This window comes from Hemiscyllium ocellatum, chromosome 5, assembly GCF_020745735.1.
Source record: "Hemiscyllium ocellatum isolate sHemOce1 chromosome 5, sHemOce1.pat.X.cur, whole genome shotgun sequence".
Taxonomy (NCBI): domain Eukaryota; kingdom Metazoa; phylum Chordata; class Chondrichthyes; order Orectolobiformes; family Hemiscylliidae; genus Hemiscyllium; species Hemiscyllium ocellatum.
This window is the reverse complement of record NC_083405.1, coordinates 124,517,900-124,545,530: the sequence shown is the minus strand read 5'-3', so window position 1 is coordinate 124,545,530 and position 27,631 is coordinate 124,517,900. Positions and strand designations below refer to the sequence as shown.

Here is a 27,631-nt window from a genome sequence, read left to right as displayed (position 1 = left end):
CACCCCCCACCAACCTAACCTCCACTCCCGGCACCTTCCCCTGCAACCACAAGAAATGCAAAACTTGCGCCCACACCTCCCCCCTTACTTCCCTCCAAGGCCCCAAGGGATCCTTCCATATCCACCACAAATTCACCTGCACCTCCACATACATCATTTTCTGCATCCGCTGCACCCGATGTGGCCTCCTCTATATTGGGGAGACAGGCCACCTACTTGCGGAACATTTCAGAGAACACCTCTGGGACACCCAGACCAATCAACCCAACCACCCCATGGCTCAACACTTCAACTCCCCCTCCCACTCTACCAAGGACATGCAGGTCCTTGGACTCCTCCATTGCCAGACCATAGCAACACGACAGCTGGAGGAAGAGTGCCTCATCTTCCGCCTAGGAACTCTCCAACCGCAACGGATGAACTCAGATTTCTCCAGTTTCCTCATTTCCCCTCTCCCCACCTTGTCTCAGTCCCAATCCTCGCACTCAGCACCACCTTCCTAATCTGCAATCTTCTTCTTGACCTCTCCGGCCTATCACCCTCACCTTAACCTCCTTCCTGCTATCGTATTTCCAACGCCCGTCCCCCAAGTCCCTCCTCTCTACCTTTTATCTTAGCCTGCTTGGCACACTTTCCTCATTCCTGAAGAAGGGCTCATGCCCGAAACGTCGATTCTCATGCTCCTTGGATGCTGCCTGACCTGCTGCGCTTTTCCAGCAACACATTTTCAACTCTAAATTTTCATATTTTCAGGCCGTGTTTATTTGATTGAGATTAATAATGCCCATTCCACCATAACTCACAGCACTTTTGCTTAAGCAAATGTAACCCTTTACCACATTAATTTAGCATCTGAGCTCTATGATGCCCTCCCCCATGCAATGGCACAACTGGAGAGGTTGAAAAACATGTCACCACTGGGACCTAAGGGTATTCAAGCATCCCAGAGAAATCTTGTAGCGCAGTGGTTGCATCTCTTTTTCTGAGCCAGAAGGTCCAGGTTCAAGTCCTACCTGCTCTGAATAGTTTGATTTTAAAAAAAGTATATAAAACAGAGCTGGACAGGCTCTTGTGGCGTGTTGATAGTGTCCCTACCCCTGAGCCAGGAGGTCCATGTTCAATTCCCACCCATTCCAGAGGTGTGCGATAGCTCTTTGAACAATGTGATTAGAAAACATCTATATTTGGCCATTAGCCTGTACTTTTAGGGCTGTTGTGGCACAGCAGTAGTGTTCCTGCCTCTGAACCAAGAGCCCTGGGTTCAAATCTTGCCTGCTGCAGAGGTGTGTAATAACAACTCTGAACAGGCTTATTTAAATAAAAATGTAAAGCAGAGCTAGGCTAGAGTTCTTATGCAGTGATAGTGTCCCTACCTCTGGACCAGGAAGCCCAGGTTCAAGACCATGGCAAAAGTGAGGACTACAGATGCTGGAAACCAGAGTTTAGATCAGATTGGTGCTGGAAAAGCACAGCAGGTCAGGCAGCATTCGGGGAGCAGGAAAATCGACATTTCGGGCAAAAGCCCTTCATCAGGAATAGAGGCAGAAAGCCTCCAGGGTGGGGAGATTAATGGGACCATTTATCTCTCCACCCTGGAGGCTTCCTGTCTCTATTCCTGATGAAGGGCTTTTGTCCAAAACATCGATTTTCCTGCTCATCAGATGCTGCCTGACCTGCAGGTTCAAGACCCAGCCTGTTCCAGAGGCAAGTGACAGCATCTCTGCACAGGTTGATTAGAAACTAAGAAAATAAGATTAGAAACTAAGATAAAGCAAACCAGGAGGCTCTCATGGTGCAGTGGCAGTGTCAACAACTCTGAGACAGTCCCACCTGCTCCAGAGATGTGCAAAGACTTTTCTGAACAAGTTGATGTAAAAATCTTTTTAAAAAGTAGACCCAGGGATGGGTTCTGCAGAACTGTTTGCCCCAGGCTAGGTCTAGCTTATGTATATTCAACATGTTCAACAATAAATGATGTTCCTTTCCAGTTGGGCATTTGAGTTATTATAGTTTGATGGTTTCTCTTGTTCCAGCATCACCAGTATCTACTGTTCCATCTATTGTGAACATTCTCTATCCCCCCTCTCTTTGTCTCATTGCAGGGAAAATTAGTCCAGCACCTCCAGTTTCCACAGCACCTCAACTGAGGTGTATGTAATCCTCTGACTTGACCTGCATGGCTGACTGTGACCCAAACCCCATACTGCAAAGACATGGATCCCTGGATTCTGGTAGAATCGGACAAACCATGACCAAACCCTGGACTGGAATCAGATCAGCCCCTAGACTGACTGTGGTTGTACTCTCACTGACTGTAGGTCCTTTTGAGCCCATTAAGAATTGATATTTAGAGATAGTTATGTACTTGATGCACATGCAGTGTGTATCCTATGAACAGTGCTGGCACACACTAAACATATAACATTGAGACAGCACATTGCCATACAGCAAAATGTACACCTCTTTGACTCTTCAGTGTTCCCCACCATGACAAACTGCCTTTCCCCCCTCTACACTGAAAAGCAATGCAAGTCACAAAAAATGGTACTCTCCAAATATGGGCAAAGCTAATGAATGCAACAAATTAAGTCTAGAACCACAAAATGTAACCTGTGTAGATAAATAAGATGTTTTTATCCCTACACACAAAGCATCCTGGCAGAAGCATGCAAACTATGTCCCTTACATAGTCCTGATGGTGGTGTAATTTAGATTGAGAAAGCATGATCCTGTGGTAAATTTTGTGGTTTGACAATGCCAATTTGTACAGACAGTGTCTATGAAGAGTGCCAGGGATGTTGTGGTGAAGACAGAAATGGATGAATGTGAGGAGATACAAGCAGCGAGGTCCTGCCATCAGGTAACCATTCTGACTTTCATGCGAGAAACTGGCACTGTCTAGTTTCAAAACATTGGTAGTGTCATACAAATGAAGCAAGTTGTGAGAATCGTGAAATGCAAATGAATGGAATTAAGGCGGCTTATTAGTGGGTTTATGAAGTCACCATTTAAAGCTTAAGGGAATTTTTTTCTCCATGAGATTCCAACTTTATCATTCTTGTCATTCTTTTCCTAATTTTCTCTCCAATGACACTGCCGTAAAGGGAACAGAAAATTCTGTCCCAAGTTTATACTCTTCAGGATTGCACCTATCCACCTTTTCTTTAAGTTCTTTCTTTAAAAAAACAACTCTTTTCCTAACCTTCTAAACTCTCCTTGTTTAGTTGAAGTTTTTATCTTACCACACATACCTCTGAGGAATTATTTGGGATAATTCCCTAAAATAAAAGGTATTACACAGGTCCTACTTACATTTTCAAAGCCAGATGAAAGCAGAAGACAAAGATTAGAGAGACAGTTCTTATGAATAGTCAAGAAGAAAAAGCTCTAAGGAACCCCAACCAGATGTCAGAAAAACGTAATCCAAGAGATAATTAGACTTTGAAAATACCTTTGGTAAACATAAATTAAAAGTCAACATTCATTACTGACCTGTAACCTGAACGTGGAATGTCAATTTCTCTCCAGCTGCTTCGCAGACATAATTGCCTCCATCCACTAATTTTGCATTCTGAATAATAAGTCTTCGTATTCCACCATCAGATTCGACTTTAACTTTCTGACCGGAACTGAGAATTTTTCCACTTTTGGACCATGTGACCTCAGTTTTGAGATGTGATACTTCACAGCTGAGAACAGCATTTTCCGATGTTCGAACCTTTACCTCTCTCTGAACTGATTCTTTATTGGTGAACACTGGTGCTGGTTCAAGTTCTGCAAACAGAATAGATTTCAATAATAACCAAGATCAAGAACTTTTTAGAGGAGGAAATGTTATTTGGCCGAAGAAAATCAACTCTTGGAACAGTTAATTCAACCTGGCCAAGTTCCCCTCACACGTTCCATCTTATAAGAATGTTAGACAATTCGACTTTCAATCGTGTTATCTTCAGTGTACTTCCAATATAACTTATTCATACATACTGCATGACAAGAAGTTTCTCTCACATCTTCTTACACCCAAAACTCAGGAGTTAAACTGAATTATTTTTAAGCAACTTGGAAAGACGAAGTGTTGAGGATACAGGGAGGGTGCAAAAGGACTTGGACATGCCCATGTAGGCAAAGAAGAGGCAGATGGAATACAATATAGGAATGTGTGAGGTTATGCACTTCAGTAGGAAGAATAGAGGGGTCAATTATAGGGAAAGGTTTCAAAAACCTGAAGCACAAAGGATCAAGAGTGTAGTGCTGAAAAAGCACAGCAGGCCAGGCAGCATCTGAGGAGTAGGAGAATCGACGTTTCAGGCATAAGCCCTTCATCAGGAATGATGAAGCACAAAGGGACTTGGAAGTGCTAATTTAGGATTGTCTTAAGATTAATATGCAAGTCCATTTGTAATTAGGAAAGCAAATGCAATGTTTGCATTAATTTTAAGACTGAAAAGAACAGAGATGTACTGTTGAAGCTATATTACACTCTCCTCAGACAAGTTCTAGAATATTGTGAGCAGTTTTGGGCACAGAATTGAAAGAAGGATGTGCTAGGTTTTCAAGAATGATCCCAGGAATGAAGGGCTTGTCAAATGAGGTGCAGTTGAGAACTTTGGGTCTGTACTCAACGGTGTTTAGATATATAATGATGGGGGGGAACCTCACTGAAACTTACAAGAAATAATGAGAGGCCTGAATAGAGTGAACATGGAAACGATGCTTCCACTGGTAGGAATTCTTGAACCGAGGGTACAGCCTCAGAGTGAAGGGATGACCTTATAGAACTAAGGTAAGGAAGAATTTCTTCAGCCAGACAATGGTGAATCTGTGAAACTCACTGTCACAGAAGGCTAGATAGGCCAAGCCTTTGGGTGTCTTGAAGGCTGAGATACACAGATATTTGGTTATTAAGGGGATCAAAGGCTACAGGGAGAAAATAGGAGGATGAGATTTAGAAACATATTAGCCATGATCGAATAGTGAAGCAGACTCAAATAGGCCAAATGGCCTAATTCTGCTCCTATATCTTACAGTCTTATGGTCAGATACAAAGCAAGAAAGCTTAGTATAGTTACTAGCAGGCTTCAATCAAGTCAAGTGACTCTTCAATCAGGGGGACCTGGAACAGTAAGACAAGAGCAGCACCTGACCAGTCCTTGTCGGGTGACATCAAAGTCAAAATCCTCCCCCAATAAGGAGTGAGCAAAATGACAGGAAGCATGCTATCCATCTTCATATCCCCTATTTTCCTGTTTTCCTCCTGGAATGAGAGAGCGGGGCAGGTATTTCAATAGATGAAAGAGGCACTTATTACAGGAGATGAAAGTGAATGCCACAGCTGTTACTTTCAGTTCAGGTGGGTAAAAATCCTGACCAAGTGAGTAGGCAATACAAAGAGATTGTAGGGATGTTGGAGCTGGGGCAACTGACATAACTGAGGAAAATATTGCAGTCAATAATGAGACTGGTAGAGAATGAGCCTTCACAGATGGTACAGTAGCAAAGATAGAGTGAGCATAAGGTATCACACCATCAGAGGATGGTTGCACTTACCCTGATGGACTAATACAGGGCATTGATCATCTTTCTATATCGCTGCATATTCCTCCAGATGAGACTGCTTTAGCCCAGGTGACAAACTGGCACCAGGTTAACATGATGAAGGGCTTTTGCCTGAAATGTCGATTTTCCTGCTCCTTGGATGCTGCTTTTACAACACCACTCTAATCCAGACCAGGTTAACATGGCCTGCACTGTTATTCCTTGGATGAGGTGCAAATTCCATATTGGCAACACCTCATCCATGACCCTGCTCGCAAAGCACAATTGCCAAATTTACTGTCTGATACATTTAGGGCAAATGTTAAGAACAATGCAGGGCAACTCCGGACTGATAGTGCTTACATTAGAACTTAAGAGGTAAGAGCAAGAAAAGTAAATCAGCCCCTCAAGCCTATTTGATACAATCACAGTTGATCTCAACTCAGTCTCAATTCCACTTTTTCTGCCCACTCCCCATAACCCTTTAACTTATTGTTAACTAAAAATATTTTCTCCTTCTTACATGCAATCACAGATCCAGTTTAACAAGGTGACTTAAATTTATTAAGGTGTTAGGTATAGGGATATTAGTGTGAATATTATGAGTGGTGTTTTGAGAACTGCATCTGGGTGTTTGGGTACTATACTTACATAAAAGCTGTGTTGTTTCATTTCAGTTCATGAAATAGTATTCTGGATCAATAATATTATAATAATGAATAAATAAAGAACTGTGGATGCGAGAGATATGAAAATAAAAAAGTAAAATTGCAGATGAAACTTATAAAGAGCTACAAAATTCAAAATGCTAACTCTGTTTTTCACCCCACAGACGCTGCCATATCTGCTGAGTTTTGCCAGCAATTTCTGTTTTTGTTATACTATTATTGCGTGCTTAAAATCCTTGAATTTTGTATTATAAGTAGATAGAATAATCTAAAATATGTTACCTTTGTAATAAACTTCCTTTTTGTTGTTAAAGCAAAATCAATAGCATATGGTTCAGCAAGGGACCAGAGCTTTAAAACCCAAAAACAATTTATGATCTATCAAGCTGGGTTTCTGTCTGGAACCTGAATAGTCTGACAATAGTATCTGCTGGGGATCATAGCTTGCTTAAGTTGCACAGGAAAGACAATTTATTCTTAACCTTTAATAAGAGCAGAGGAAAGAGTGCTTTATGAATAATTATTTTTCTGTTACTGACATAATTGCTTTTGTCCTGAGTAGCAGTCAGCCAGGCAAATTGGTCATTTTGGTGGTCTTTTGGGATTTTATGTTTATGGATTTTTTGATAGCTTGTGGAAAAGTGGAACATAATTATTGTGCACTCTTCCCAGTTAAGCAGTCACAAACATTGGGGGATCAGAGTTTGGAAGCTTTTGAACATGGATACAGCAATTGTCAATGTGGAGTTAGTGTGAGTGGTAAAGAATAAATTGACAGATGTCAGATTTCTCATAGTAAAATATGATGGCATTCAAAGCAGCTAAAACCATCCTGCAGTTTCAACAGACATCCCTGGTGAATTTACAGGAAGTAACAAAAGCCAGACTGCTCAAATTGGCAAATAAATTAGAGGTAGAATTGACAGCCAGAACTAAGAAGGTAGAGGTAATTGAAGTACTGGCAAAGCAGCTAAGACTAGTTGAAATACAGGAGGAACTAAGTATGCCAAATGGTAAATCACTTGAGTTAGCAAAGGTTCAATTACAGTTAAAGCAGCTTGAATATGAGAAAGAGGTAAAGCAGTTCAAAATAGAATATGAAAAAGCTTTGGAATCAAAAAGAATGGAAAAAGAAATGATAACGCAGGAAATGAAACTGAGAAAACTTGAGCATGAATTTCAGAGAGAAAGGGAATAGAGGCAAGAGATAGAGGATACCAGCTTAAAGTGATACAGTTTTAAAAAAAAGACATCTGATGCTGACAAAGACTCTGCTGGGAAAAATCCTAGTCATCATTTATAGTCCAATAAGAAATCTCTTCATTTTGCACAGCTTCTAGCAGAGTTGCATGAAAAGGATAGGGAGGCATTTTTTATGTTTGTTGAAAAAATAACAAAGCAAATAAAGTAACTGAAGAAAAACTGGACTCTACTGCGCACAGCAAGTAATTAGGTAAAGCACAGGAAATCTATGTTTCACATCAGAGGAAGATTCCATTATTATGTTGCAGTGAACTGGCTACTCTGGTTGATATAAATTAGTTCTTAAAACATAAAGACAAAAGTTTAAAAATCTGAGGAAACAGACTGAGCAAATCTATATTTGAATTTTAAAACAGTTCTGACAGATGGATGCGGGCATCAGGAGTAATACTATATGAAGCTCTGAGAAAAATCATTCTATTGAAAACTCACTAGCTTTTGTAATTTGAAGTCTTAGCGAGGACCCAGAGGGTGGCAGATACTAAACAGGCAGCAGTGACTGATGATGTTGAGTTGATCCATAACGGTGGCTCAGTGGTTAGCACTGTTACCTCACAGCACCAGGGTCTTGGGTTCAATTCCAACCTCAGATGACTGTCTGTCTTGAGTTTGCACAATCTCCGTGTCTGTGTGGGTTTCCTCTGGGTGCTCCAGTTTCCTCCCACAGTCCGAAGATGTGCAGGTTAGGTGAATTGGCCATGCTTAAACTGTCAATTAGGTGCATTAGTCAGAGGGAAAAGGGGTTTGGGTGGCTTACTCTTCGGAGAGTTGGTGTGGACCTATTGGGCCGAAGGGCCTGTTTCCACACTGCAGTGAATCTAATGTAATCTAATCAAAACTAAACCCTTTTTCCATCACCCTATAAACTCAAGAGGGACAGAGGAGGGGAGAGTGAAAGGAAAACAAGTAACCAGGGTAAAGAAAGGATAGTTGGGAAAGCCTCAAGATCCCCTTCTCATCAGAAACCAAGGTGGAGGTAAAAATCAAAAGCCATACATATCTATTTTTGTTTCTTATGTTCTTAAGGCCTATTCTCACAAAGACTCACAGGATTTGGAAAAACAATTAGGTTTATTACAATTTGCTACATTACCAGAGATTCCCCAAATGAATTTAATAGGATCAGTCCATCCAAACCTATCCATGGTCATGAGAAAAGAGATCTGTTAAGATACTGATTACTAGGAGATTTTAAGGCATAAAAAGTACACTCAATCTTAGATTATATGTCCATACTTCCCAAGAAAATCACAAGAAAAGGCAAACATTATACATCTAGAATGTTTCAAACAGGAGACAAAGATTTAATTTTCGTATCATTACAAAGTGAATCTTTGAAAGTGAGATTCAGTAGTCCAAAAACGTTAGTGAGGAAGGTTAGTAAAGTAACTTACCTGGTAGATGATCCCCATTGCAAGAAGAAGAATCAGAAAGTCATGTGAACATGTTAAAGTGATATAATCATAGGAAGGACGGTGGGAAAGAGCAAGTATATCACATTTGATTTTATTATTGTCAATATGCACCAAGATGCATACTATTCAGGCAAATCATACCCTACATAATTACATAAGGGTAATAGAACAGAATGAGAATATAGTGTTACAGCGGCAAAGAAGATGCAAAGCAAGATTAACTTAAATATATGAGAAGTTTGTTCAAAAGTCTGATAACAGCAGGGAATAATGGTAAGAGAAATGGATGATGACAGAGACAGTGGGTAGAAGGTGAGATATATCACTTCCAGATTAAACATCCTCGATTTGAATGATGAATGGTTTAGTTATTGTCACCTATATCTTGAAGATACAGTGAAAGGCATTTTGTTGCCACAATCCAGCATAGTTTTGAGGCACAATATGGTTAAACAAATTACTTTAATAAGAGTTCATCTTCTGTTCAAATTGGGGTCTCAAACATGGCTTCAGAGCTTCTGCAAAGTTTCCTCAATGTGTTTGGGTTCTCAAAAAGTCCTGCTCTAGGAACAGCAACAACTACACTGATGCCTCAGGAAGCCCAGACTCTGCTCCTGCTGCCATCTCGCCAACACTGTTAAGAGTCCAAGCTCTGGGTCTACCACCACTGAGAGTTCAGGCTCCAGGCATCAGCACCGCTGCCAGGAGTCCTGGTCCACGCCACTGACACTGCAGCCACCACCTCACCTACACCACTTCAGCCTCAAAGCTGAAGAAGAAAGGAAGAAGATTGAAAAAAAGACAAGCAAGAGAAACACAATGCAGCAACATGGTGTGGATGGGCTCCAGTGAGCCCGAACACTACCTACCACGTCAGCAATTTCAACTAACCAACATTGACGTACTAGGATAGTTAGTTAATGTAGTTTTGTACTTTGAGGATGGACAACAAGAACATCTAATAAGGTTTTTAAAGAAATTCAAGGAAATCTGTAGAGATATACCAGTATGTACTATGTTAGCTAGACATGATAAGATTGCAGGGGAACTAGTAGCTATAAAATAACATCCTGATTTGTTAAGCCTGGAACACCACCAAGAAAATTAAACCCAGCTAAAGCAGCAGGAGTTCACTAATGGTGTTAGTTTCTAAATGAGATAGGTCAAATGGATTATCTATAGATTACAGAAAAATAAATTCAATAATGAAAGCAAACTTATACACAATTCACTGTTTTTTGAAAGAGATTATGGTTCTGCCCACGAGGAAAGAGACAATTTTAGTAATGCGAGCTGAAATATCGATTTTAGTCTAAATAATACTTCACTGTTTTTCTTTGAATGATACCATGTAAGTACCATGCGACATGTAAGTACATCTGAAAGAGCAGGTGAGGTCTTATTTTAGCATCTCATCCATAACAAAGGACATTATGTGCACAGAACTCCTTTAGTAATGCACTGTGTCACCTTGTTTATGTCCTCATCTCTTGAGAATGTGGCTTGAACCTACAATTATTTATCTCAGAGGCAGGGTAAAGGATTACCTCTAATTCAAAACTAACAAAAATCCTCCAAATGTGTTCTTAAAACAAGAAAACGCAATTAAAACAGACCTCCTTAAGGAAATTCTGACAGGCCTATAATAATTAGAAAAATATTATTTCTTTGTAATACATATGGGTATTAATACCAATCTGCGTATCCTCTGTTTTCCACAAGCTAGGCAGCCTACTAAGAATGTAAATGTTTGTCTGAAAATTAGCTAAACAAAATATTGGATAAAGAGAAACAAGAAACACTTTTTTCAATGCTGAACCTAGCACTAAGCCCTTTGCTCATGTAAATGAAGGCTGAAAATGTGTTGCTGGTTAAAGCACAGCAGGTTAGGCAGCATCCAAGGAACAGAAAATTCGACGTTTCGGGCAAAAGCCCTTCATCAGGAATGAGGAGAGGGTGCCAAGCAGGCTAAGATAAAAGGTAGGGAGGAGGGACTTGGGGGAGGGGCGATGGAGATGTGATAGGTGGAAGGAGGTCAAGGTGAGGGTGATAGGCCGGAGTGGGGTGGAGGCGGAGAGGTCAGGAAGAAGATTGCAGGTTAGGAGGGCGGTGCTGAGTTGAGGGAACCGACTGAGACAAGGTGGGGGGAGGGGAAATGAGGAAACTGGAGAAATCTGAGTTCATTCCTTGTGGTTGGAGGGTTCCCAGACGGAAGATGAGGCGCTCCTCCTCCAACCGTCGTGTTGTTATGTTCTGGCGATGGAGGAGTCCAAGGACCTGCATGTCCTCAGTGGAGTGGGAGGGAGAGTTAAAGTGTTGAGCCACGGGGTGGTTGGGTTGGTTGGTCCGGGCGTCCCAGAGGTGCTCCCTGAAGCGTTCCGCAAGTAGGCGGCCCGTCTCCCCAATATAGAGGAGGCCACATCGGGTGCAGCGGATGCAATAGATGATGTGTGTGGAGGTGCAGGTGAATTTGTGGCGGATATGGAAGAATCCCTTGGGGCCTTGGAGAGAAGTAAGGGAGGAGGTGTGGGTGCAAGTTTTACATTTCCTGCGGTTGCAGGGGAAGGTGCCAGGAGTGGAGGTTGGGTTGGTGGGAGGTGTGGACCTGACGAGGGAGTCACGAAGGCAGTGGTCTTTGTGGAACGCTGATAGGGGAGGGAAGGGAAATATATCCCTGGTGGTGGGGTCCGTTTGGAGGTGGCGGAAATGACGGCGGATGATACGCTGTATACGGAGGTTGGTGGGGTGGTAGGTGAGAACCAGTGGGGTTCTGTCTTGGTGGCGGTTGGAGGAGCGGGGTTCAAGGGCGGAGGAGCGGGAAGTGGAGGAGATGCGGTGGAGGGCATCGTCGATCACGTCTGGGGGGAATCTGCGGTCCTTGAAGAAGGAGGCCATCTGGGCTGTACGGTATTGGAACTGGTCCTCCTGGGAGCAGATGCGGCGGAGACGAAGGAATTGGGAATATGGGATGGCGTTTTTACAGGGGGCAGGGTGGGAGGAGGTGTAGTCCAGGTAGCTGTGGGAGTCAGTCGGTTTATAGTAGATGTCTGTGTTGAGTCGGTCGCCCAAGATAGAAATGGAAAGGTCTAGGAAGGGGAGGGAGTAGTCTGAGACAGTCCAGGTGAATTTGAGGTCGGGATGGAAGGTGTTAGTAAAGTTGATGAACTGTTCAACCTCCTCGTGGGAGCACGAGGCCGCGCCGATACAGTCATCGATGTAGCGGAGGAAAAGGTGGGGAGTGGTGCCAGTGTAGTTGCGGAAGATGGACTGAAACGAAGGGCCTAACACTTGCTTTGTTTAACAATGGTGTGTCGTGAGTTAGCCAGCCAGAATTGCATTCGTGGAAAGTTGCTCTGCTGACTGCTGGCAGATCATGAAACTAAATTCATTCCCTAATTGTGGATCATTTATGTAGAAGCATCAGTGAACTCCTGATTCTACAGTGCAATCACCACTAAAAATTCCAAGTAAGCATTTAGTACTAAGTTGCTGATTTTCATGTTACAGGTCACAAATGACAAAAATGCTTCACAGGAACATAGTAAACCATTCAGATCCTTCACTCAGTTTATCCAAACATAGTGGTGTCAATCTCTACCTCAATTCTGATGAAAGATCATCAACCTGAAATTATTTCTCTGCTCACAAATGATGCCTAACCAGCTGAGTATTACCAACATTACCTGTGTATTTTCAGACTTGAAGTAGCTGCATCCTCTTGCTTTTATCTACATGCTTTTATTCCATATATCTTGATACACGTAAGTAGCGTAAATGACTAATTTCAAATTAACTCGAGATAAAGAGAACCAAAAAAGGTCCTATACAGTGACAAAATTTGTACAAATGTTACAAATGAATACTGGAATAATTAAAGGAGTACAAAATGTCAGACCTGTAACCTGAATGTTGAAGGTCAGTTTCTCTCCAGCTGCCTCACAAATGTATGCACCGCAATCTTTTGACTCCACATTCTGAACAGTAAGCTTTCGAATTTTACCATCAGATTCGAGTTTCACCTTTCCACTCTTACTGAGTAGTTTTCCATCTCTGAACCATTGGACCTCAGTTTTGGGGTGTGACACTTCACAGCTAAGAGTAACATTTTCTGATTGTCGAACTTTCACTTCCTTCTGAACTGAATTTTTGTTCACAAATCCAGTTTCTGGTTCTAAAATCAAGAAAAATTAATTAGTATTTTGGAATGAGAAGTGGTTGAGACAAACTTGACCAGTGATGAGAGTTTTAAATTGGAAAGTTTTGATATTTTTCAAAAATATTCTGTAATATCCAGATATTTAATAAACAAAAATGTTTAATCGGAATGCTTTTCCAAACCCCAAGTTAGGCCAGAAGTCACCTTGACTCATGCAAAGTGATGAGAGAAAAAATATTTTCACTCAAGTGGTCTGGAATGGCAATGTCCTGAAGTGTGGTGGGAGGCAGGTTCAATCAAGACATTCAAAAAGACATTGGATGATCAGTTAAATTGAAACAATGCAAAAGCAATTTAAATTAGTTCAGAAAAGATTTACAAGGATATTACTGGAATTTGAGAGTTTGAGCTATAGGGAAAGGCTGAATAGGCTGGGAATATTTTCCCTGTAATGCTGAAGCTGAGGGATGACCTTAAAAACGTTTATAAAATCATGAGAGTCATGGATAGAGTGAATAGCCAAGTTCTTTTTCCCAGGGTAAGGGAGTCCAAAACTCTAAGGCAAAGCTTGATAGGGACAGGGGAAAGATTTAAAAGGGACCTGAGAGATAACTTTTTCATGCAGACGGTAGTGCTTGTGTGGAATGAGCTATCAGAGGAGGTGGTGCAAGCGGGTACAATTACAACATTTAAAAGGCATCTGGATGGGTACATGAATAATAAAGATTTACAGGGATATAGGCCAAGTGCTGGCAAATGGGATTGGTCAGTTTAGTATATCTGGTCGGCGCAAACAAGTTGGCCCGAAGGTTCTGCTTCCATACTCTTATATGACTCTAAAACTGGTCTATGATCAGGGACAGGTGAGTGTGACTGCAAGAAAGATAGATATGGTGACCCAAGGAGTTGCATTTGAGAAACCTCACCTCCCACAACTGTCTTACAACCTGTTCAAATGAGACAGGATGCTCCAGGGAGGATGAGCAATCTAACGATGTAGTTATGTTAGGGTCATTATAATTGGGGTCATAAATTCCGTTCTCTGTATTCGTTAGAATAAGTCCTGAAGGCACAATTGCTTGGTGCCAGTTTAAGGACAATTCATCGAGCTGAAGAAGAACTTGGGAGTAGGTGTGCACAGTGGCAGTTATTATCTTCCATGGTAGAACTACAATGAAGGTTCACTTCATGGGGGATTGACACCAGTCCTGGGGTAGAAGGGAGTTGTTCCAGCAGAAAGGGTTTCCTTGAACTACGCTGGGACCAGTGTCTTGTCGAATCAAATAATTAAGGACATAGAGGCTATGGTTAGGTTTTAAACTAATCAGTAGGAGAAGGATTTATGACAGGCGAAATGCAGACTTACAAAGCAAAAGATTACAGTACAGCTATTTTGATAATGATATTCACAGTGGGACAGGAGCGACAGAGAGTTCAAACATAACAAAACAGCAATAAATAGATTGAAAGGGGGAAGAAATGATAATAAGGCAAATTCTTGGTTCTTTTAACATATGAATGCACACAGCATTCAGAACAAAATAGAAGAATTAACAGTGCAAATAGAGGTTTGTGGTTATATGATAACCATTACACAGATATGGTTACAAAGAACAAAGTAATAAAGAAAATTTACAGCCCAGGAACAGGCCCTTCAGCCCTCCAAGCCTGAGCCAATCCAAACGCACTGTCTAAACCAATCGCCCAATTCCTAGGCATCTGTATCCCTCTGCTTCCCACCCACTCACGCATCTGTCCAGATGCATCTTAAATGAATCTACTACGCCTGCCTCTACTACCTCTGCTGGCAACACGTTCCAGGCACCTATCACCCTCTGTGTAAGTACTTGCCATGTATATCCTCCTTAAACTTTTCACCTCTCACCTTGAACGCATTACCTCTCATTATTGAATCCCTCACCCTGGGAAAAAGCTTATCTCTTACCTATCCTGTCTATATCCTTCATGACTTTGTAGACCTCAATCAGGTCCCCCCTCAATCTCCTTTTTTTCAAATGAAAACAATCCTAACCTACTCAACCTCTCTTCATAGCTTGCATCTTCCATACCAGGTAACACCCTCGTAAACCTTCTCTGCAGTCTCTCCATAGCGTCCACATCCTTTTGGTAATGTGGCGACGAAATCTGTACACAGAATTCTAAATGCGGCTGAACGAATGTCTTGTACAATTTTAACATGACCTGCCAACTCTTAGACTCAATACCCTGCCCAATCAAGGCAAGCATTCCATATGCCTATTTGACCACTTTATCCAGCTGTGCAGCCATCTTCAGGGTACAATGGACCTGAACTCCCAGATCGCTCTTTGCTCATCAACTTTTCCCAAGGCTCTTCCATTTACAGTATAGTTGGCTCCAGAATTAAACTTCCAAAATGTACCACCTCACATTTGTCTGGATTGAACTCCATCTGCCATTTCTCCGCCCAACTCTCCAGTCTATCTATATTCTCCTGTATTCTTTGACAGTCCCTTATGCTTACTGCTACTCCACCAATCTTCGTGTCATCTGCAAACTTATTGATCATTCCAATAATGCCCTCTTCCAGATCATTTATGTATATTACAAACAACAGTGGCCCCCGCACTGATCCCTGCAGAACACCACTGGTCACCTTTCTCCATTTCGAGAAACTCCCTTCAACTACCAATCTGTCTCCTGTTGCTCAACCAGTTCATTATCAACCTCGCGAGAACACCCTGCACACCACATGACTTCACCTTCTCTATTACTTTACCACGGGGAATCTTATCAAACACCTTACTAAAATCCATGTATATGACATCTATAGCCCTTCCTTCATCTATCAACTTGGTCACTTCCTCGAAGAATGGTAAGGCACGATCTTCCCCGCACAAAACCATGTTGCATTATCACTGATAAGCCCATTCTTTTCCAAATATAAATAGATTTTATCCCTCAGTACCTTCTCCAGCAACTTTCCCACCACTGACATCAGGCTCACTGGTCTGTAGGTATTTGGAATATCCCTACTACCCTTCTTGTACAGGGGGACAACATCAGCGACCCTCCCATCGTCTGCCACCTCAACTGTATTTAAGGATGCTCCAAAGATATCTGTCAGAGCCCCAGCTATTTCCTCTCTCCCTCCCTCAGCAACCTGGCATAGATCTCATCCGGTCCTGGAGATTTGTCCACCTTAATATCCTTTAGCCTACCCAACACATCTTCCCCCCTTATGTCAACATGATCCAGAGTAAACAACTTCTAGCTCTAATCTCAGCATTCATCACCTCCCATTCCTCAGTGAACACTGATGCAAAGTAATCATTGAGAATCTCTCCCACTTTCTCATGTTCAACACACAACCTTCTTTCCTTATCCTTTAGTGGACCAACTCTTTCTCTAGTTACTCTCTTGTTTCTTATATAAGAATAAGAAGCCTTAGGACTCTCCTTAATTCTATTTGCTAAAGACATTTCATGACCCCTGGTAGCCCACTTGATTCCTCATTTAAGAGTGGTCCTATTCTCCCAATATTCTTCCAAGGGCCATTCTGTTCTGAGCTGCCTGGACTTTATGTACGCTTCCCTTTTCCTCTTGGCTAGTCACACGATTTCTCCTGTTATCCACTGTTCATGAATCTTGCCTTTCCTATCCCTTGTTTTCAAAGGGACATGCCTATCCTGCACTATCTTCAACTTATCTTTGAAAGCCTCCCACATATCAAATGTGGATTTTCCTTCAAATAGCTGTGTCCAATCCACATTTCCCAGCTCCTGCCTAATTTAGATATAATTGGCTTTGGCCCAGTTTAGTACTCGTCCCTAAGGACCACTCTCACCTTTGTCCACGAGTATTCTAAAAAACTTACAGAATTGTGGTCACTATTCCCAAAGAAATCTCCCACTGCAATTTCTACCACCTGGTCTGGCTCATTCCCAACACCAGGTCCAATATGGCCCCTTCCCAATGAAAGGACACTCAGTAGCTTAGAGGACCAGGGCGGGGATCTTGGGTAATTATTCACAGATCCCTGAAGTCAGCAGAGTACGTGAATAGGATAGTTAAGAAGGTATATGGGCCACTTGCTTTCATCGTGGCAGAGTATAAGAGCAAGGAGGCCATGTATAAGAGCAAGGAGGAGATCAAAGCTGGGGACTAGATATTCAGGGGTACATGAAGTTTTGAAAAGACAGACAGGAAGAAAAGAGTGGTGGAGTAGCTTTGTTAGAATGGGATGGATTAGTAGGATAGCAAGAAGTCATCTTGGATTGGGAAATGCAGAATCTATATCGGTGGAGGAAGATGCAAAAAGGAAAAAGAGGCACTAGTAGGAGTAGATTATGGCCTCCTAACAATAGCTAGATGGTAGTACAGTCAGGAGATCACAAGGACATGTAAAAAAGGCAGTTAATTAATTATGGGTTTATTTAATCTTTACATAGATTGTGAAAATCAGATTCAAGTGATCCATACAGTGCAAAAAAAGAACCTTCAGCCCATCAAGTCTGCATCAACATAACTGCCACTACAAATGCGCTAATTCCTATTTTCTACACTTATCCCATATTATTGAATGTTATGATATTTGAAGTACTGATCCAAATATACTTTAAAGGTTGAAAATGTGTGGCAGGAAAAGCGCAGCAGGTTAGGCAGCATCCAAAGAGCAGGAGAATCGAGGTTTCAGGCATGAGCCTTTCTTCAGGAATTGTAGAGGGAGGGAGAAAGCTTCTTCAAGGAAAGCATCCTTGCAAGAGGATTCGCAGCAAGTTAAAATCTTCGATGAGAAAGTGAAGACTGCAGATGCTGGAGATCAGAGCTGAAAATGTGTTGCTGGAAAAGCGCAGCAGGTAAGGCAGCATCCAAAGAGCAGGAGAATCGACGTTTCAAGCATGAGCCCTTCTTCATGAGCCCTCCTGAAGAAGGGCTCATGCCTGAAACGTCGATTCTCCTGCTCTTTGGATGCTGCCTGACCTGCTGCGCTTTTCCAACAACACATTTTCAGCTCTGATCTCCAGCATCTGCAGTCCTCACTTTCTCCTCAAATACTTTGAAGGTTGCAAGGTTTCCAGCTGTCACTATCTTCCCAAGCAATGCATCCCAGATTTCCGCCACCCACTGAGTGAAAATGTTTATTCCCAAATCCCCTATGAATCTGATGCCCTTTACCCTAAAACCATGCCCTCTCATGATTGACCCCTCAATCAAGGGGAAGAGCTGCTTTCTATTCACCCTGTTCATACCCTTCATAATCTTACACACTTCAATTATGTCCGCCCTCAGTCTTTTCTGATCTTAAGAAAACAATCCAAGCCTATCTAGTTTCTGCTTACACCTTAGTTTCTCCATTTCAAGTAACATCCTGGTGAACTTCCTCTGTATCCCCTGTAGTGCTATCATCACCTTCCTGGAGCGAGGTGACCAGAACTGTGGCCTGACCAACACCCTAAACAACGCCAACGTGGCTTCCTTGCTCTTATACTCTGCCACAACTGATGAAAACAAGTGTCGTATATGCCTTCTTAAGTATCCTTTTCATGTACTCTACAGACTTCAGGGATCCGTGAATAATTACCCCAAGATCTCCACCCCAGTCCACTAAGTTACTCAGTATCCTTCCATTCATTAAATACTCCCTTATCTTGATTCTTCTTCCAAAGTGCATCACCTCACACTTATCAGAATTACCATTAAATACCATCTGCCACTGGTTTGCCCATCTGACCAACCCATCTACATCTTCTTGTAGCCTAGAACTAATTTCTTAGCTACTAACCACTCTATCAACCTTAGATTAGATTACCTACAGTGTGGAAACAGGCCCTTTGGCCCAACAAGCCCACACCGACCCTCCGAAGAGCAACCCACACAGACCTATTCCCCTAATGATAAATGATATTAGTGGATGTGCAGGTAAAACTTTGATGGATGTGGAAGGCTCCTTTAGGGCCTTGGATAGAGGTGAGGGAGGAGGTGTGAGCACAGGTTTTATAGTGCCCTGCGGTGGCAGGGGAAAGTGCCAGAATGGGAGGGTGGGTCGTAGGGGGGCGTGGACCTGACCAGGTAGTCACGGAGGGAGCGGTCTTTGCAGAAGGCAGAAAGGGGTGGGGAGGGAAATATATCCCTGGTGATGGGGTCTTTTTGGAGGTGGGAGAAATGTCGGCGAATGATTTGGTTTATGCGAAGGTCTGTAGGGTAGAAGGTGAGCAACAAGGGCTCTGTCTTTGTTATGGTTGGAGGGGTGAAGTCTGAGCCCGGAGGTGTGGGATGTGGACGAGATATGTTGGAGGGCATCTTTAACCACGTGGGAAGGGAAACTGCGGTCTCTAAAGAAGGAGGCCATCTGGTGTGTTCTATGGTGGAACTGGTCCTCCTGGGAGCAGATATGGCGGAGGCGGAGGAATTGGGAATACGGGATGGCATTTTTGCAAGAGATAGGGTGGGAAGAGGTGTAATCCAGGTAGCTGTGGGAGTCGGTGGGTTTGTAAAAAATGTCAGTGTCAAGTTGGTCATCATTAATGGAGATGGAGAGGTCCAGGAAGGGGAGGGAGGTGTCAGAGATGGTCCACGTAAATTTAAGGCCAGGGTGGAATGTGTTGGTGAAGTTGATGAATTGCTCAACCTCCTCGCGGGAGTACAAGGTGGCGCCAATGCATTCATCAATGTAGCGGAGGAAGAGGTGGGGAGTGGTGCCGGTGTAATTACGGAAGATCAACTGTTCTACATAGCCAACAAAGAAACAGGCATAGCTGGAGTCCATATGTGTGCCCATGGCTACCCCTTTGGTCTGGAGGAAGTGGGAGGATTCAAAGGAGAAATTGTTAAAGGTGAGGACCAGTTCGGCCAAACGAATGAGAGTGTCGGTGGAAGGGTACTGTTGGGGATGTCTGGAGAGGAAAAAAATGGAGGGCTTGGAGGCCCTGGTCATGGCGGATGGAGGTGTAGAGGGATTGGATATCCATGGTGAAGATGAGGCATTGGGGGCCAGGGAAACAGAAGTCTTGGAGGGTGTGGGTGCTGTCTCGAACGTATGAGGGGAGTTCCTGGATTCAAAGGAGAAATTGTTAAAGGTGAGAACCAGTTCGGCCAAACGAATGAGAGTGTCGGTGGAAGGGTACTGTTGGGGACATCTGGAGAGGAAAAAACGGAGGGCTTGGAGGCCCTGGTCATGTAGGATGAAGGTGTAGAGGGATTGGATATCCATGGTGAAGATGAGGCGTTGGCGGCCGGGGAAACGGAAGTCTTGGAGAAGGTAGAGGGCGTGGGTGGTGTCTCGAACGTATGTGGGGAGTTCCTGGACTGGGGGGAATAGGACAGTGTCGAGGTAGGTAGAGATGAGTTCAGTGGGGCAGGAGCATGCTGAGACAATGGGTCGGCCAGGGTGGTCAGGCCTGTGGATCTTGGGAAGGAGGTAGAACCGGGCAGTGCGGGGTTCCTGGACTATGAGGTTGGAAGCTGTGGGTAGGAGATCTCCTGAGGTGATGAGGTTCTGTATGGTCTGGGAGATGATGGTTTGATGATGGGGGGTGGGGTCATGGTTGATGGGGCAGTAGGAAGAGGTGTCCTCGAGTTGGCGTTTGGCTTCAGCGGTGTAGAGGTCAGTGCCCCAGACTACCAGTGCGCCCCCTTTATCTGCTGGCTTAATGGTGAGGTTGGGATTGGAGCAGAGGGATTGGAGGACTGCGCGCTGTGAGGGTGAGAGGTTGGAGTGTGGGAGGGGGGTAGACAGGTTGAGGCGGTTAATGTCCCGGCGGCAGTTGGAAATGAAGAAATCGAGGGCAGGTAATAGGCCAGTGCGGGGTGTCCAGGTGATTGCAGTGTGTTGGAGGTGGGCGAAGGGGTCCTCGGAAGGTGGGCGGGAATCCTGATTGTGAAAGTAAGCTCGGAGGCAGAGCCAATGGAAGAATTGTTCGACGTCACAGCGTGTATTAAATTCATTTTTGCGTGGACGGAGGGGGATAAAGCTGAGTCCTTTGCTGAGGACTGATCGTTCGTCCTTAGTGACAGGGAGGTCTGGAGGGATGGTGAAAACTCGGCAGGGCTGGGATCTGGGATCTGGTGTGGGTGTGAGTTGGGAGTGGGGTCGGAGCCAGTAACTGGAGTGGGTGTGATGGTGGGGGTAATGGGGGTGGAGTCATGAGTAGGGGTAGTGTTCCCCTCGGGGTTCTGGGGGTGGGGATAATGACAGTGGGGTCTGTGGGGGGCGTGTCAGCAGAATGCAGGTGAGTGGTGCTGGTGGGGCAGAAGTGGTGGTGACCACAGCAGTAGGGGTGGCGGAAGTCATTGAGCGTGTGGCATCAGCGACAATGTGAGGGGCAGACGTGAGGGGCAGACATGATGTCACGTGTGATGCATGAGGAATTGTGAGGGGCGGAAGTGGCTGTGGGAGTGGCCATGATGGGGGCAGAAGTGAAATCATCAATCAGCATGGGGGTGGTAGCTGCATCAGCCGCATGGCTAACGGCGTCTGAGTCGTTTCCGAGGCCAGGGGAATCTTCTGGAATGTTTGAGGAGAGCTGGCTATGGAGGTGGGTGGATAAAAGTTTGTTTTACTTACAGTTTTTGATGGTTGAGATGGAATTGAAATACTGTTTGCTGAGAGTATGAATTCTCCTACTTCTGCTCCTCTGTTTTATGATCTTCTGCACTTGTGTGATTTTGTGATAATTATACGAATTAGTCATTAAAGTTAGAAGCTGAAGGTCATTTCTGACTTGGTAACCATTAACAGTTAAATGGATGATCCTGATTTTGTCACCTCTACTACTGGCCAAGCAGTCAAACAGCAAATTTACAAAGACAGCATACTGATGCATCAATAAACAGGCCAAACACTTCAAACCCTGGATAGAATTTGAAGTTATCATATATAGACAAAGGGAGGTGACTAAAATTAATACTTTGAATGCATCATCTGTACTCTCACAATCGTGTTTCATTTGGTTAGTCTTACCTTTAAGTGTAACATTCATAGCAATTTCATCCTCTTTGGTTTTAAAGACATATTCACCAGATTCTCCAGGTTTGACATTGTGAAGAACCAATCTTCGCGTTGTACCTTCTGATTCAACACTTACTGCTTTGCTCAGCTTTACTTCCTGTCCTTTTTTGTACCATTTCCCTTCGACAGTAGACTGAGATACATTACAAACAAGGACTACCTTTTCTCCCACACTTGCTGTCTGCTCTGTTTGAGTTGTAGATTTATTCACGATAGTTGCAGCTGATTCTGCAAAAACAGAGGAAAAAATAATGTTATAATATCATGTTAAATAATACAAAAGTCATTAGAAAATGTTATTTTTTAATCATTCAGAGATGGTGGGCTTTGTTGTCTGGGCCAGCACACTCACCACCCCTAACTGCCATTGGGAAGATAGGTATGAGCTAATGCACAAATACCCAAAGCAAAATCAGCTAAGTGTATTTAGATATGACATTTTACCTGCAGGTGAGTTTCTCTTAATCTCACCCAAATGGATAAATTGTAAATTTATACCTTCATAGAACAAAATGTATGAGCAATACTTCAAGTTTCAGTGTCACATAATTAGTTTCCATGTATGGATTAGTGCACACAGAGGTTAATCCGTAAAAATGACAAACATTCCACAGACAATTTGTATTCGAGACTAAAAGATCAATTAAAGATCAATGTGGAAAACATGTGGTCAGAATATTGATAGTTTCATTTCCACCAGACGCTTTCACAGGTATTGATAAAAGAAATGAACTTGAACTGGAGAATAACTCTATTCACTTGAATACAAAATTTACCTGAACTCTTCTGAATGCTTTTGCTGGTACATTTTTTTATTTTCAGATTTTTAAAGTCAATTCAGTTTCTCAAACAGCTCAAACAAACAGTAGAATACGAAATCTGAATTGTTAATCCAGACCTTTAGACTACTCATTCGGTAATCACAATGCTGCTGTATCCTACCTATTCTCATTTGGAAATCTATATCCAGCAAAAATTATTTCCTATATCAATATACTCCATTATGTTCCTATAGATCTTTCATAAATCTAGGTAGCCATTCCTTAATTTGAACAAAAATAGAAAAAAGTTGGAAATGTCTAGAAGGTCAAGCAGCCTCTCTGAAGAGAAAATCAAATCATAATTTTAGGCCATAAGCTTTAACAAAACATCAGGGACTTTAAATGCTGGTCAGCATTTTTCATTTCTCTGGTAAAGCGTGGAGAAAAGTATCTTTAAAGCATGAGAGACCTTATCAAACCCAATCAGCAAGAAGGTCTGCTAGATCAAGTATTAATTAGACAAAGGAGAACTAACAGAATTAATATATTTGGATTTCCAAAAGATATTCAATACAGTACCATCTGTAATGCCACTTGATAAGATAACAGCCCATGGTATCATGGATCGTATATTAATATAGACAGATGATCGGCTAAATAATAGGATAAATGTTTGGGTAAGGTGGGGAGTTTTAGGAAGGCAATCTGTAACTGACAGAGTGTCACAGGCACCACAATTGTTTACAATACATATTTATAAATACACAATACATATTTATGACTTTGATGAGGAGGCTGAATGTATCATCACCTAATCTGTGATGACACAAGAACAAATAAGAAGGCAATGGTGAGAATTAACAAAGAGCCTACCGAGGAATATAGACAGGTTGAGTGGACAAAAACTTGGCACATGGAATGTAATGTGAGAAAACGTGAAATTATGTAACTGGCAGAAAGAGCAAAGGAGCTAAATACTACAAACAGTAAGCTACAACACAGACATTGGGGTCTTTGTGCGCGAATCACAATTAGCTAGCAAACAAATTCACTGGCTAATAGGGAAGACAAATGGAATGCTGGGCTTGAAAAGTGAATGGAATATAAGAGGGAGAAGCATTCCCAAACCAATACAAGGTACAAATCAGACCAATCTAGAATAATGGTCCCTTTTTCTAAGGAAGATAAACTCAAGTTCGAAGCAGTCCGGGAAAGTTTCACTGGGTTGATCCTGGGATTGAAGGGCTTTTCTAAAAAAGAGAGGTTCAATATTTGGGCCTTTACTTATTGGAATTTAGAAGAATAAAAGGCTTATCAGATCCTGGTCAGTCTCATCAAACCAGTATTTGGTGTTTTCTGGTCAAGTCATCAAGCATCTCTTCACAAATGCTAAATGGGGACAGACCAGCTGCTGCGGAGACTCTGTGCTTCTGGGTTACTGGGAGTTGGCTGAATAGGGTGCTCAAGATGTTGGAATGCATCTGCAATTATTTTTATGTGGAATTTAAACTTCATCCCCTGAGGTTCAATGTTATTACCTTCAATGACACCCCCTACTATCGAAGATTACTACTGACCAGAAACTGAACTGGGCCGTCCGTTAATTAATGTGGCTACAAATTCAGGTCAGAGACCAGGAACTTTGGAGTGGGTAACTCACTTTCTGACTCCCCAGTGCCTGTCCACTATCCACAAGTCACAAATCAGGGGAGCACTGGAATACTACTTATTTTCTTGAAAGGGGTGGGGAGCTCCCAACAACACTTAAAAAAAACTCAACACTGACATTATCATTAATGGCAGATAGCTGAATATGAATTCAATGAGAATCGGGAATTAAGAATCTAACAATGACCATGAAACCAACTGGCTCATTAACATATGTTAGGGAAGTAAACTACTATCCTTACCTGGTCTGGCCCATAGCCACAGTAATGTACGCAATTTGGGATGGACAATAAATGTTGGCCTAGTTAGTGATGCTCACATCTCATGAACGAATTTTTAAAAATCTATGCAGGACAAAGAAGCCCATTTGATTGGATCTCCCACCAACTACTTTCAGCCTTTAATCCCTTTACCATAATTGCATACCAGCAGTGTAAATCATTGTACAAATCAAATGAGCCCCTCTATCCCTGTATTTGCAACACAGTAAAATTAAAGTGCTCAGTGACACTCAAAATTGACCCCAAAGACTCTTAACCAGACTTTTTGACCAGCCAGTATCAGACTTTGTGAGTAATTGATACTAGATACTAAGTTTACAACTTAAACAGAAGACTAAATAATTTTTTAACAGTACAGTAACTCTGGTGGAACAAAGTTAAACAATAAGATAACCTAATTATTGTTTATAAATTAAACCAATAATTTTCATTTTCAACCCCACTGACACAGAGACAGGCAGACCTATCTGATCACAGAAATTGGAAGGCTGGAAAGCAAAGGAATAATCAAACCAGTACAGTTTGCAACACTAGTTGTACCTGATGTAAATTTGCTTGCTGAGCTGGAAGGTTAGTTTTCAGACATGACATCACCAGACTAAGTAACATCTTCAGTGAGCTTCCGGATGAAGTATTGGTGGCATAGCCCTCTTTCTATTTATGTATTTAGGTTTCCTTGGGTTGGTGATGTCATTTCCTATGGTGATATTATTTCCTGTTCTTTTCAGGTAAAGTGGGATCCAAGTCAATGTGTTTGTTGATAGAGTTACAGTTGGAATACCATGCTCCTACAAATTCTCATGCGTGTCTCTGTTTGGCTTGTTCTAGGATGAATGTGTTGTCCCAGTTGAAGTGGTGTCCTTCCTCATCTGTATGTAAGGATACCAGTGAGAGTGGGTCATGTCTTTTTGTGGCTAGTTGATGTTCATGTGGTTATTTATCCAATGTAATGTTTGTTACAGTTCTTGCAAGGTATTTTGTATATGACATTAATTTTGTTTGTTAGATTCTATTTTAATGTGTTGGTGGGTTTGTGGGCTACCATGATTCAAAGAGGTCTGAGTAGTCTGGCAGTCACTTCCAAAAGAGTGGCTAGGGTTTCTGGACGTGTTTTGTCTGCTTGTTGGTGTTTGTTGCTGAGAAATCAGTGGACTGTTTTCATTGGGTACCCGTTCTTTTTGGAAATGTTGACTTGCCCACCTCCTGATACTGCCTGGCTTGCTGTGTTCTTCCAGCCTTCTGCTTGTCTACCTACAATATGATTCCAAGGAAGATCTAGTGCAGACATGTGATGTCAAGAGTGTGGTTCTAGAAAAGCACAGCAGGTCAGGCAGCAACCAGGGAGCAGGAAAATCGACCTTTCGGAAAAAGGCCCTTCATCAGGAATCAGTGAGTCTCTCTGTCATTGCAACCCCCAGATCATCTCCTCTGCCCTGAAGCTCTTCAGCCACATCCTGAAACAGACCCCACCACAACCACATCTCCTTCCTCAGTACCTGCCTACAGAACGGACTGATCCCACATGGACTCTGGACCAATGAATACAGGAGAGGAACACAGAAGTCTGATATAGTCAGCCGTGACTGGAAGTATGTCCAGAAAATTTAAAACCATTATAGACTCTTGCAGTGGTGGTACCATTGGTGTATATCTGCTAGCAGGAGGCAGCTCAATGCAACTAATCTCCAGCATCTGCAGTCCTCACTTTTACCTTGCTAATATGTGATGACTCACCATATAGAATCAGGGTGATATTAGTTCATAGGTGGCTCAATGGAGAGCAACACCAAAGTTGCATTGAGCTGCCTCCTGCTAGCAGATATACACCAATGGTACCGCCACTACAAGAGTCTATAATGGTTTTAAATTTTCTGGACATACTTCCAGTCACGGCTGACAATATCAGACTTCTGTGTTTCTCTCCTTATTCGTTGGTTAGACAGGCTAAAATAATCAAAAGAAACGAAATACATTAACAAGTTCTCATGGATAATGGGAAGTCCTATAAGACGTCAGTACTCATTAAGCAGCTAACCTCTTCAGATAAAAAATTAAACTTGGAAAATGGAGAAAGGTCAAGGGAAATGTTCCCTAACACTTCAGTTAGACAGCAGAATGCTGCCTACAGAAACTATTGAGATTAACATGCTCAGTGTCAACTATCTGTCCATTCTCTGGTGTCAGTGAATTGTATTCCTGTCACAGGCTGCATTCTTTTCCCCTCTATTTAGCTGATGAAAATCTAAGCTGTTACTTTTCAATAAATTCTTAAAATTACTAATGTCTATCTCAGATATCTGTGGCTCCTGTTCCCGTCACCTACAAACCCTGCGAAGCCACAATGTGGTTTTACTAATAACAGAGGCATTAAGCAGCCTGCTTACTTATGGGTTCATCGAGGCTACCAGGTAAACAGAGTTCAGAATGTACATTACCCTTTTAATCCTAAATAGGTCCCAAGCCACTTCTTTCTGCCAACTGACCATTTAAGTGCCAGTCGAAGAATTTTGGATTCAGCAGGCAGTAAAGAAGGTAAACTTCATATTGGCCTTCTTAATAAGAGAATTTGAGTACAGGAATAAGAATGGCTAGGTACAATTATAGAGGGCATTTGTGAGGCCACACCTGAAATATTTATGCAGTTTGGTCTCCTTATCTGAGGAAGGATGTTCTTGCGATAGAGGGAGTGCACCAAACATTTATCGAACTAATTCCTCAGATGGCAGGACTGACATATGAGGAGAGATTGAGTCGGTTAGGATTGTTTTCACTGGAGTTTAGAGGAATCGGGGAGTATCTCATATAAACCTATAAAATTCTAACAGAACTAGACAGAATAGATGCAGGAAGGATATTCCCATTGGGTGTAGGGAGGATAAAATCAAGGGTCATGGT

At 42.5% G+C, this 27,631-nt stretch overlaps 1 protein-coding gene across 1 annotated transcript in view; it reads right to left on the bottom strand.

Moving 5' to 3' along the window:
* obscnb (obscurin, cytoskeletal calmodulin and titin-interacting RhoGEF b) overlaps positions 1–27,631 on the bottom strand; it is an 821,414-nt gene that overhangs the window by 713,608 nt on the left and 80,175 nt on the right. The window contains exons 8-10 of the mRNA XM_060825732.1: positions 21,979–22,254; positions 12,777–13,052; positions 3,493–3,774 (exon numbers count right to left, since the gene is read on the bottom strand). Coding sequence (XP_060681715.1) covers positions 3,493–3,774; positions 12,777–13,052; positions 21,979–22,254 — 834 coding nt within the window. The remainder of the gene's footprint in view (positions 1–3,492; positions 3,775–12,776; positions 13,053–21,978; positions 22,255–27,631) is intronic.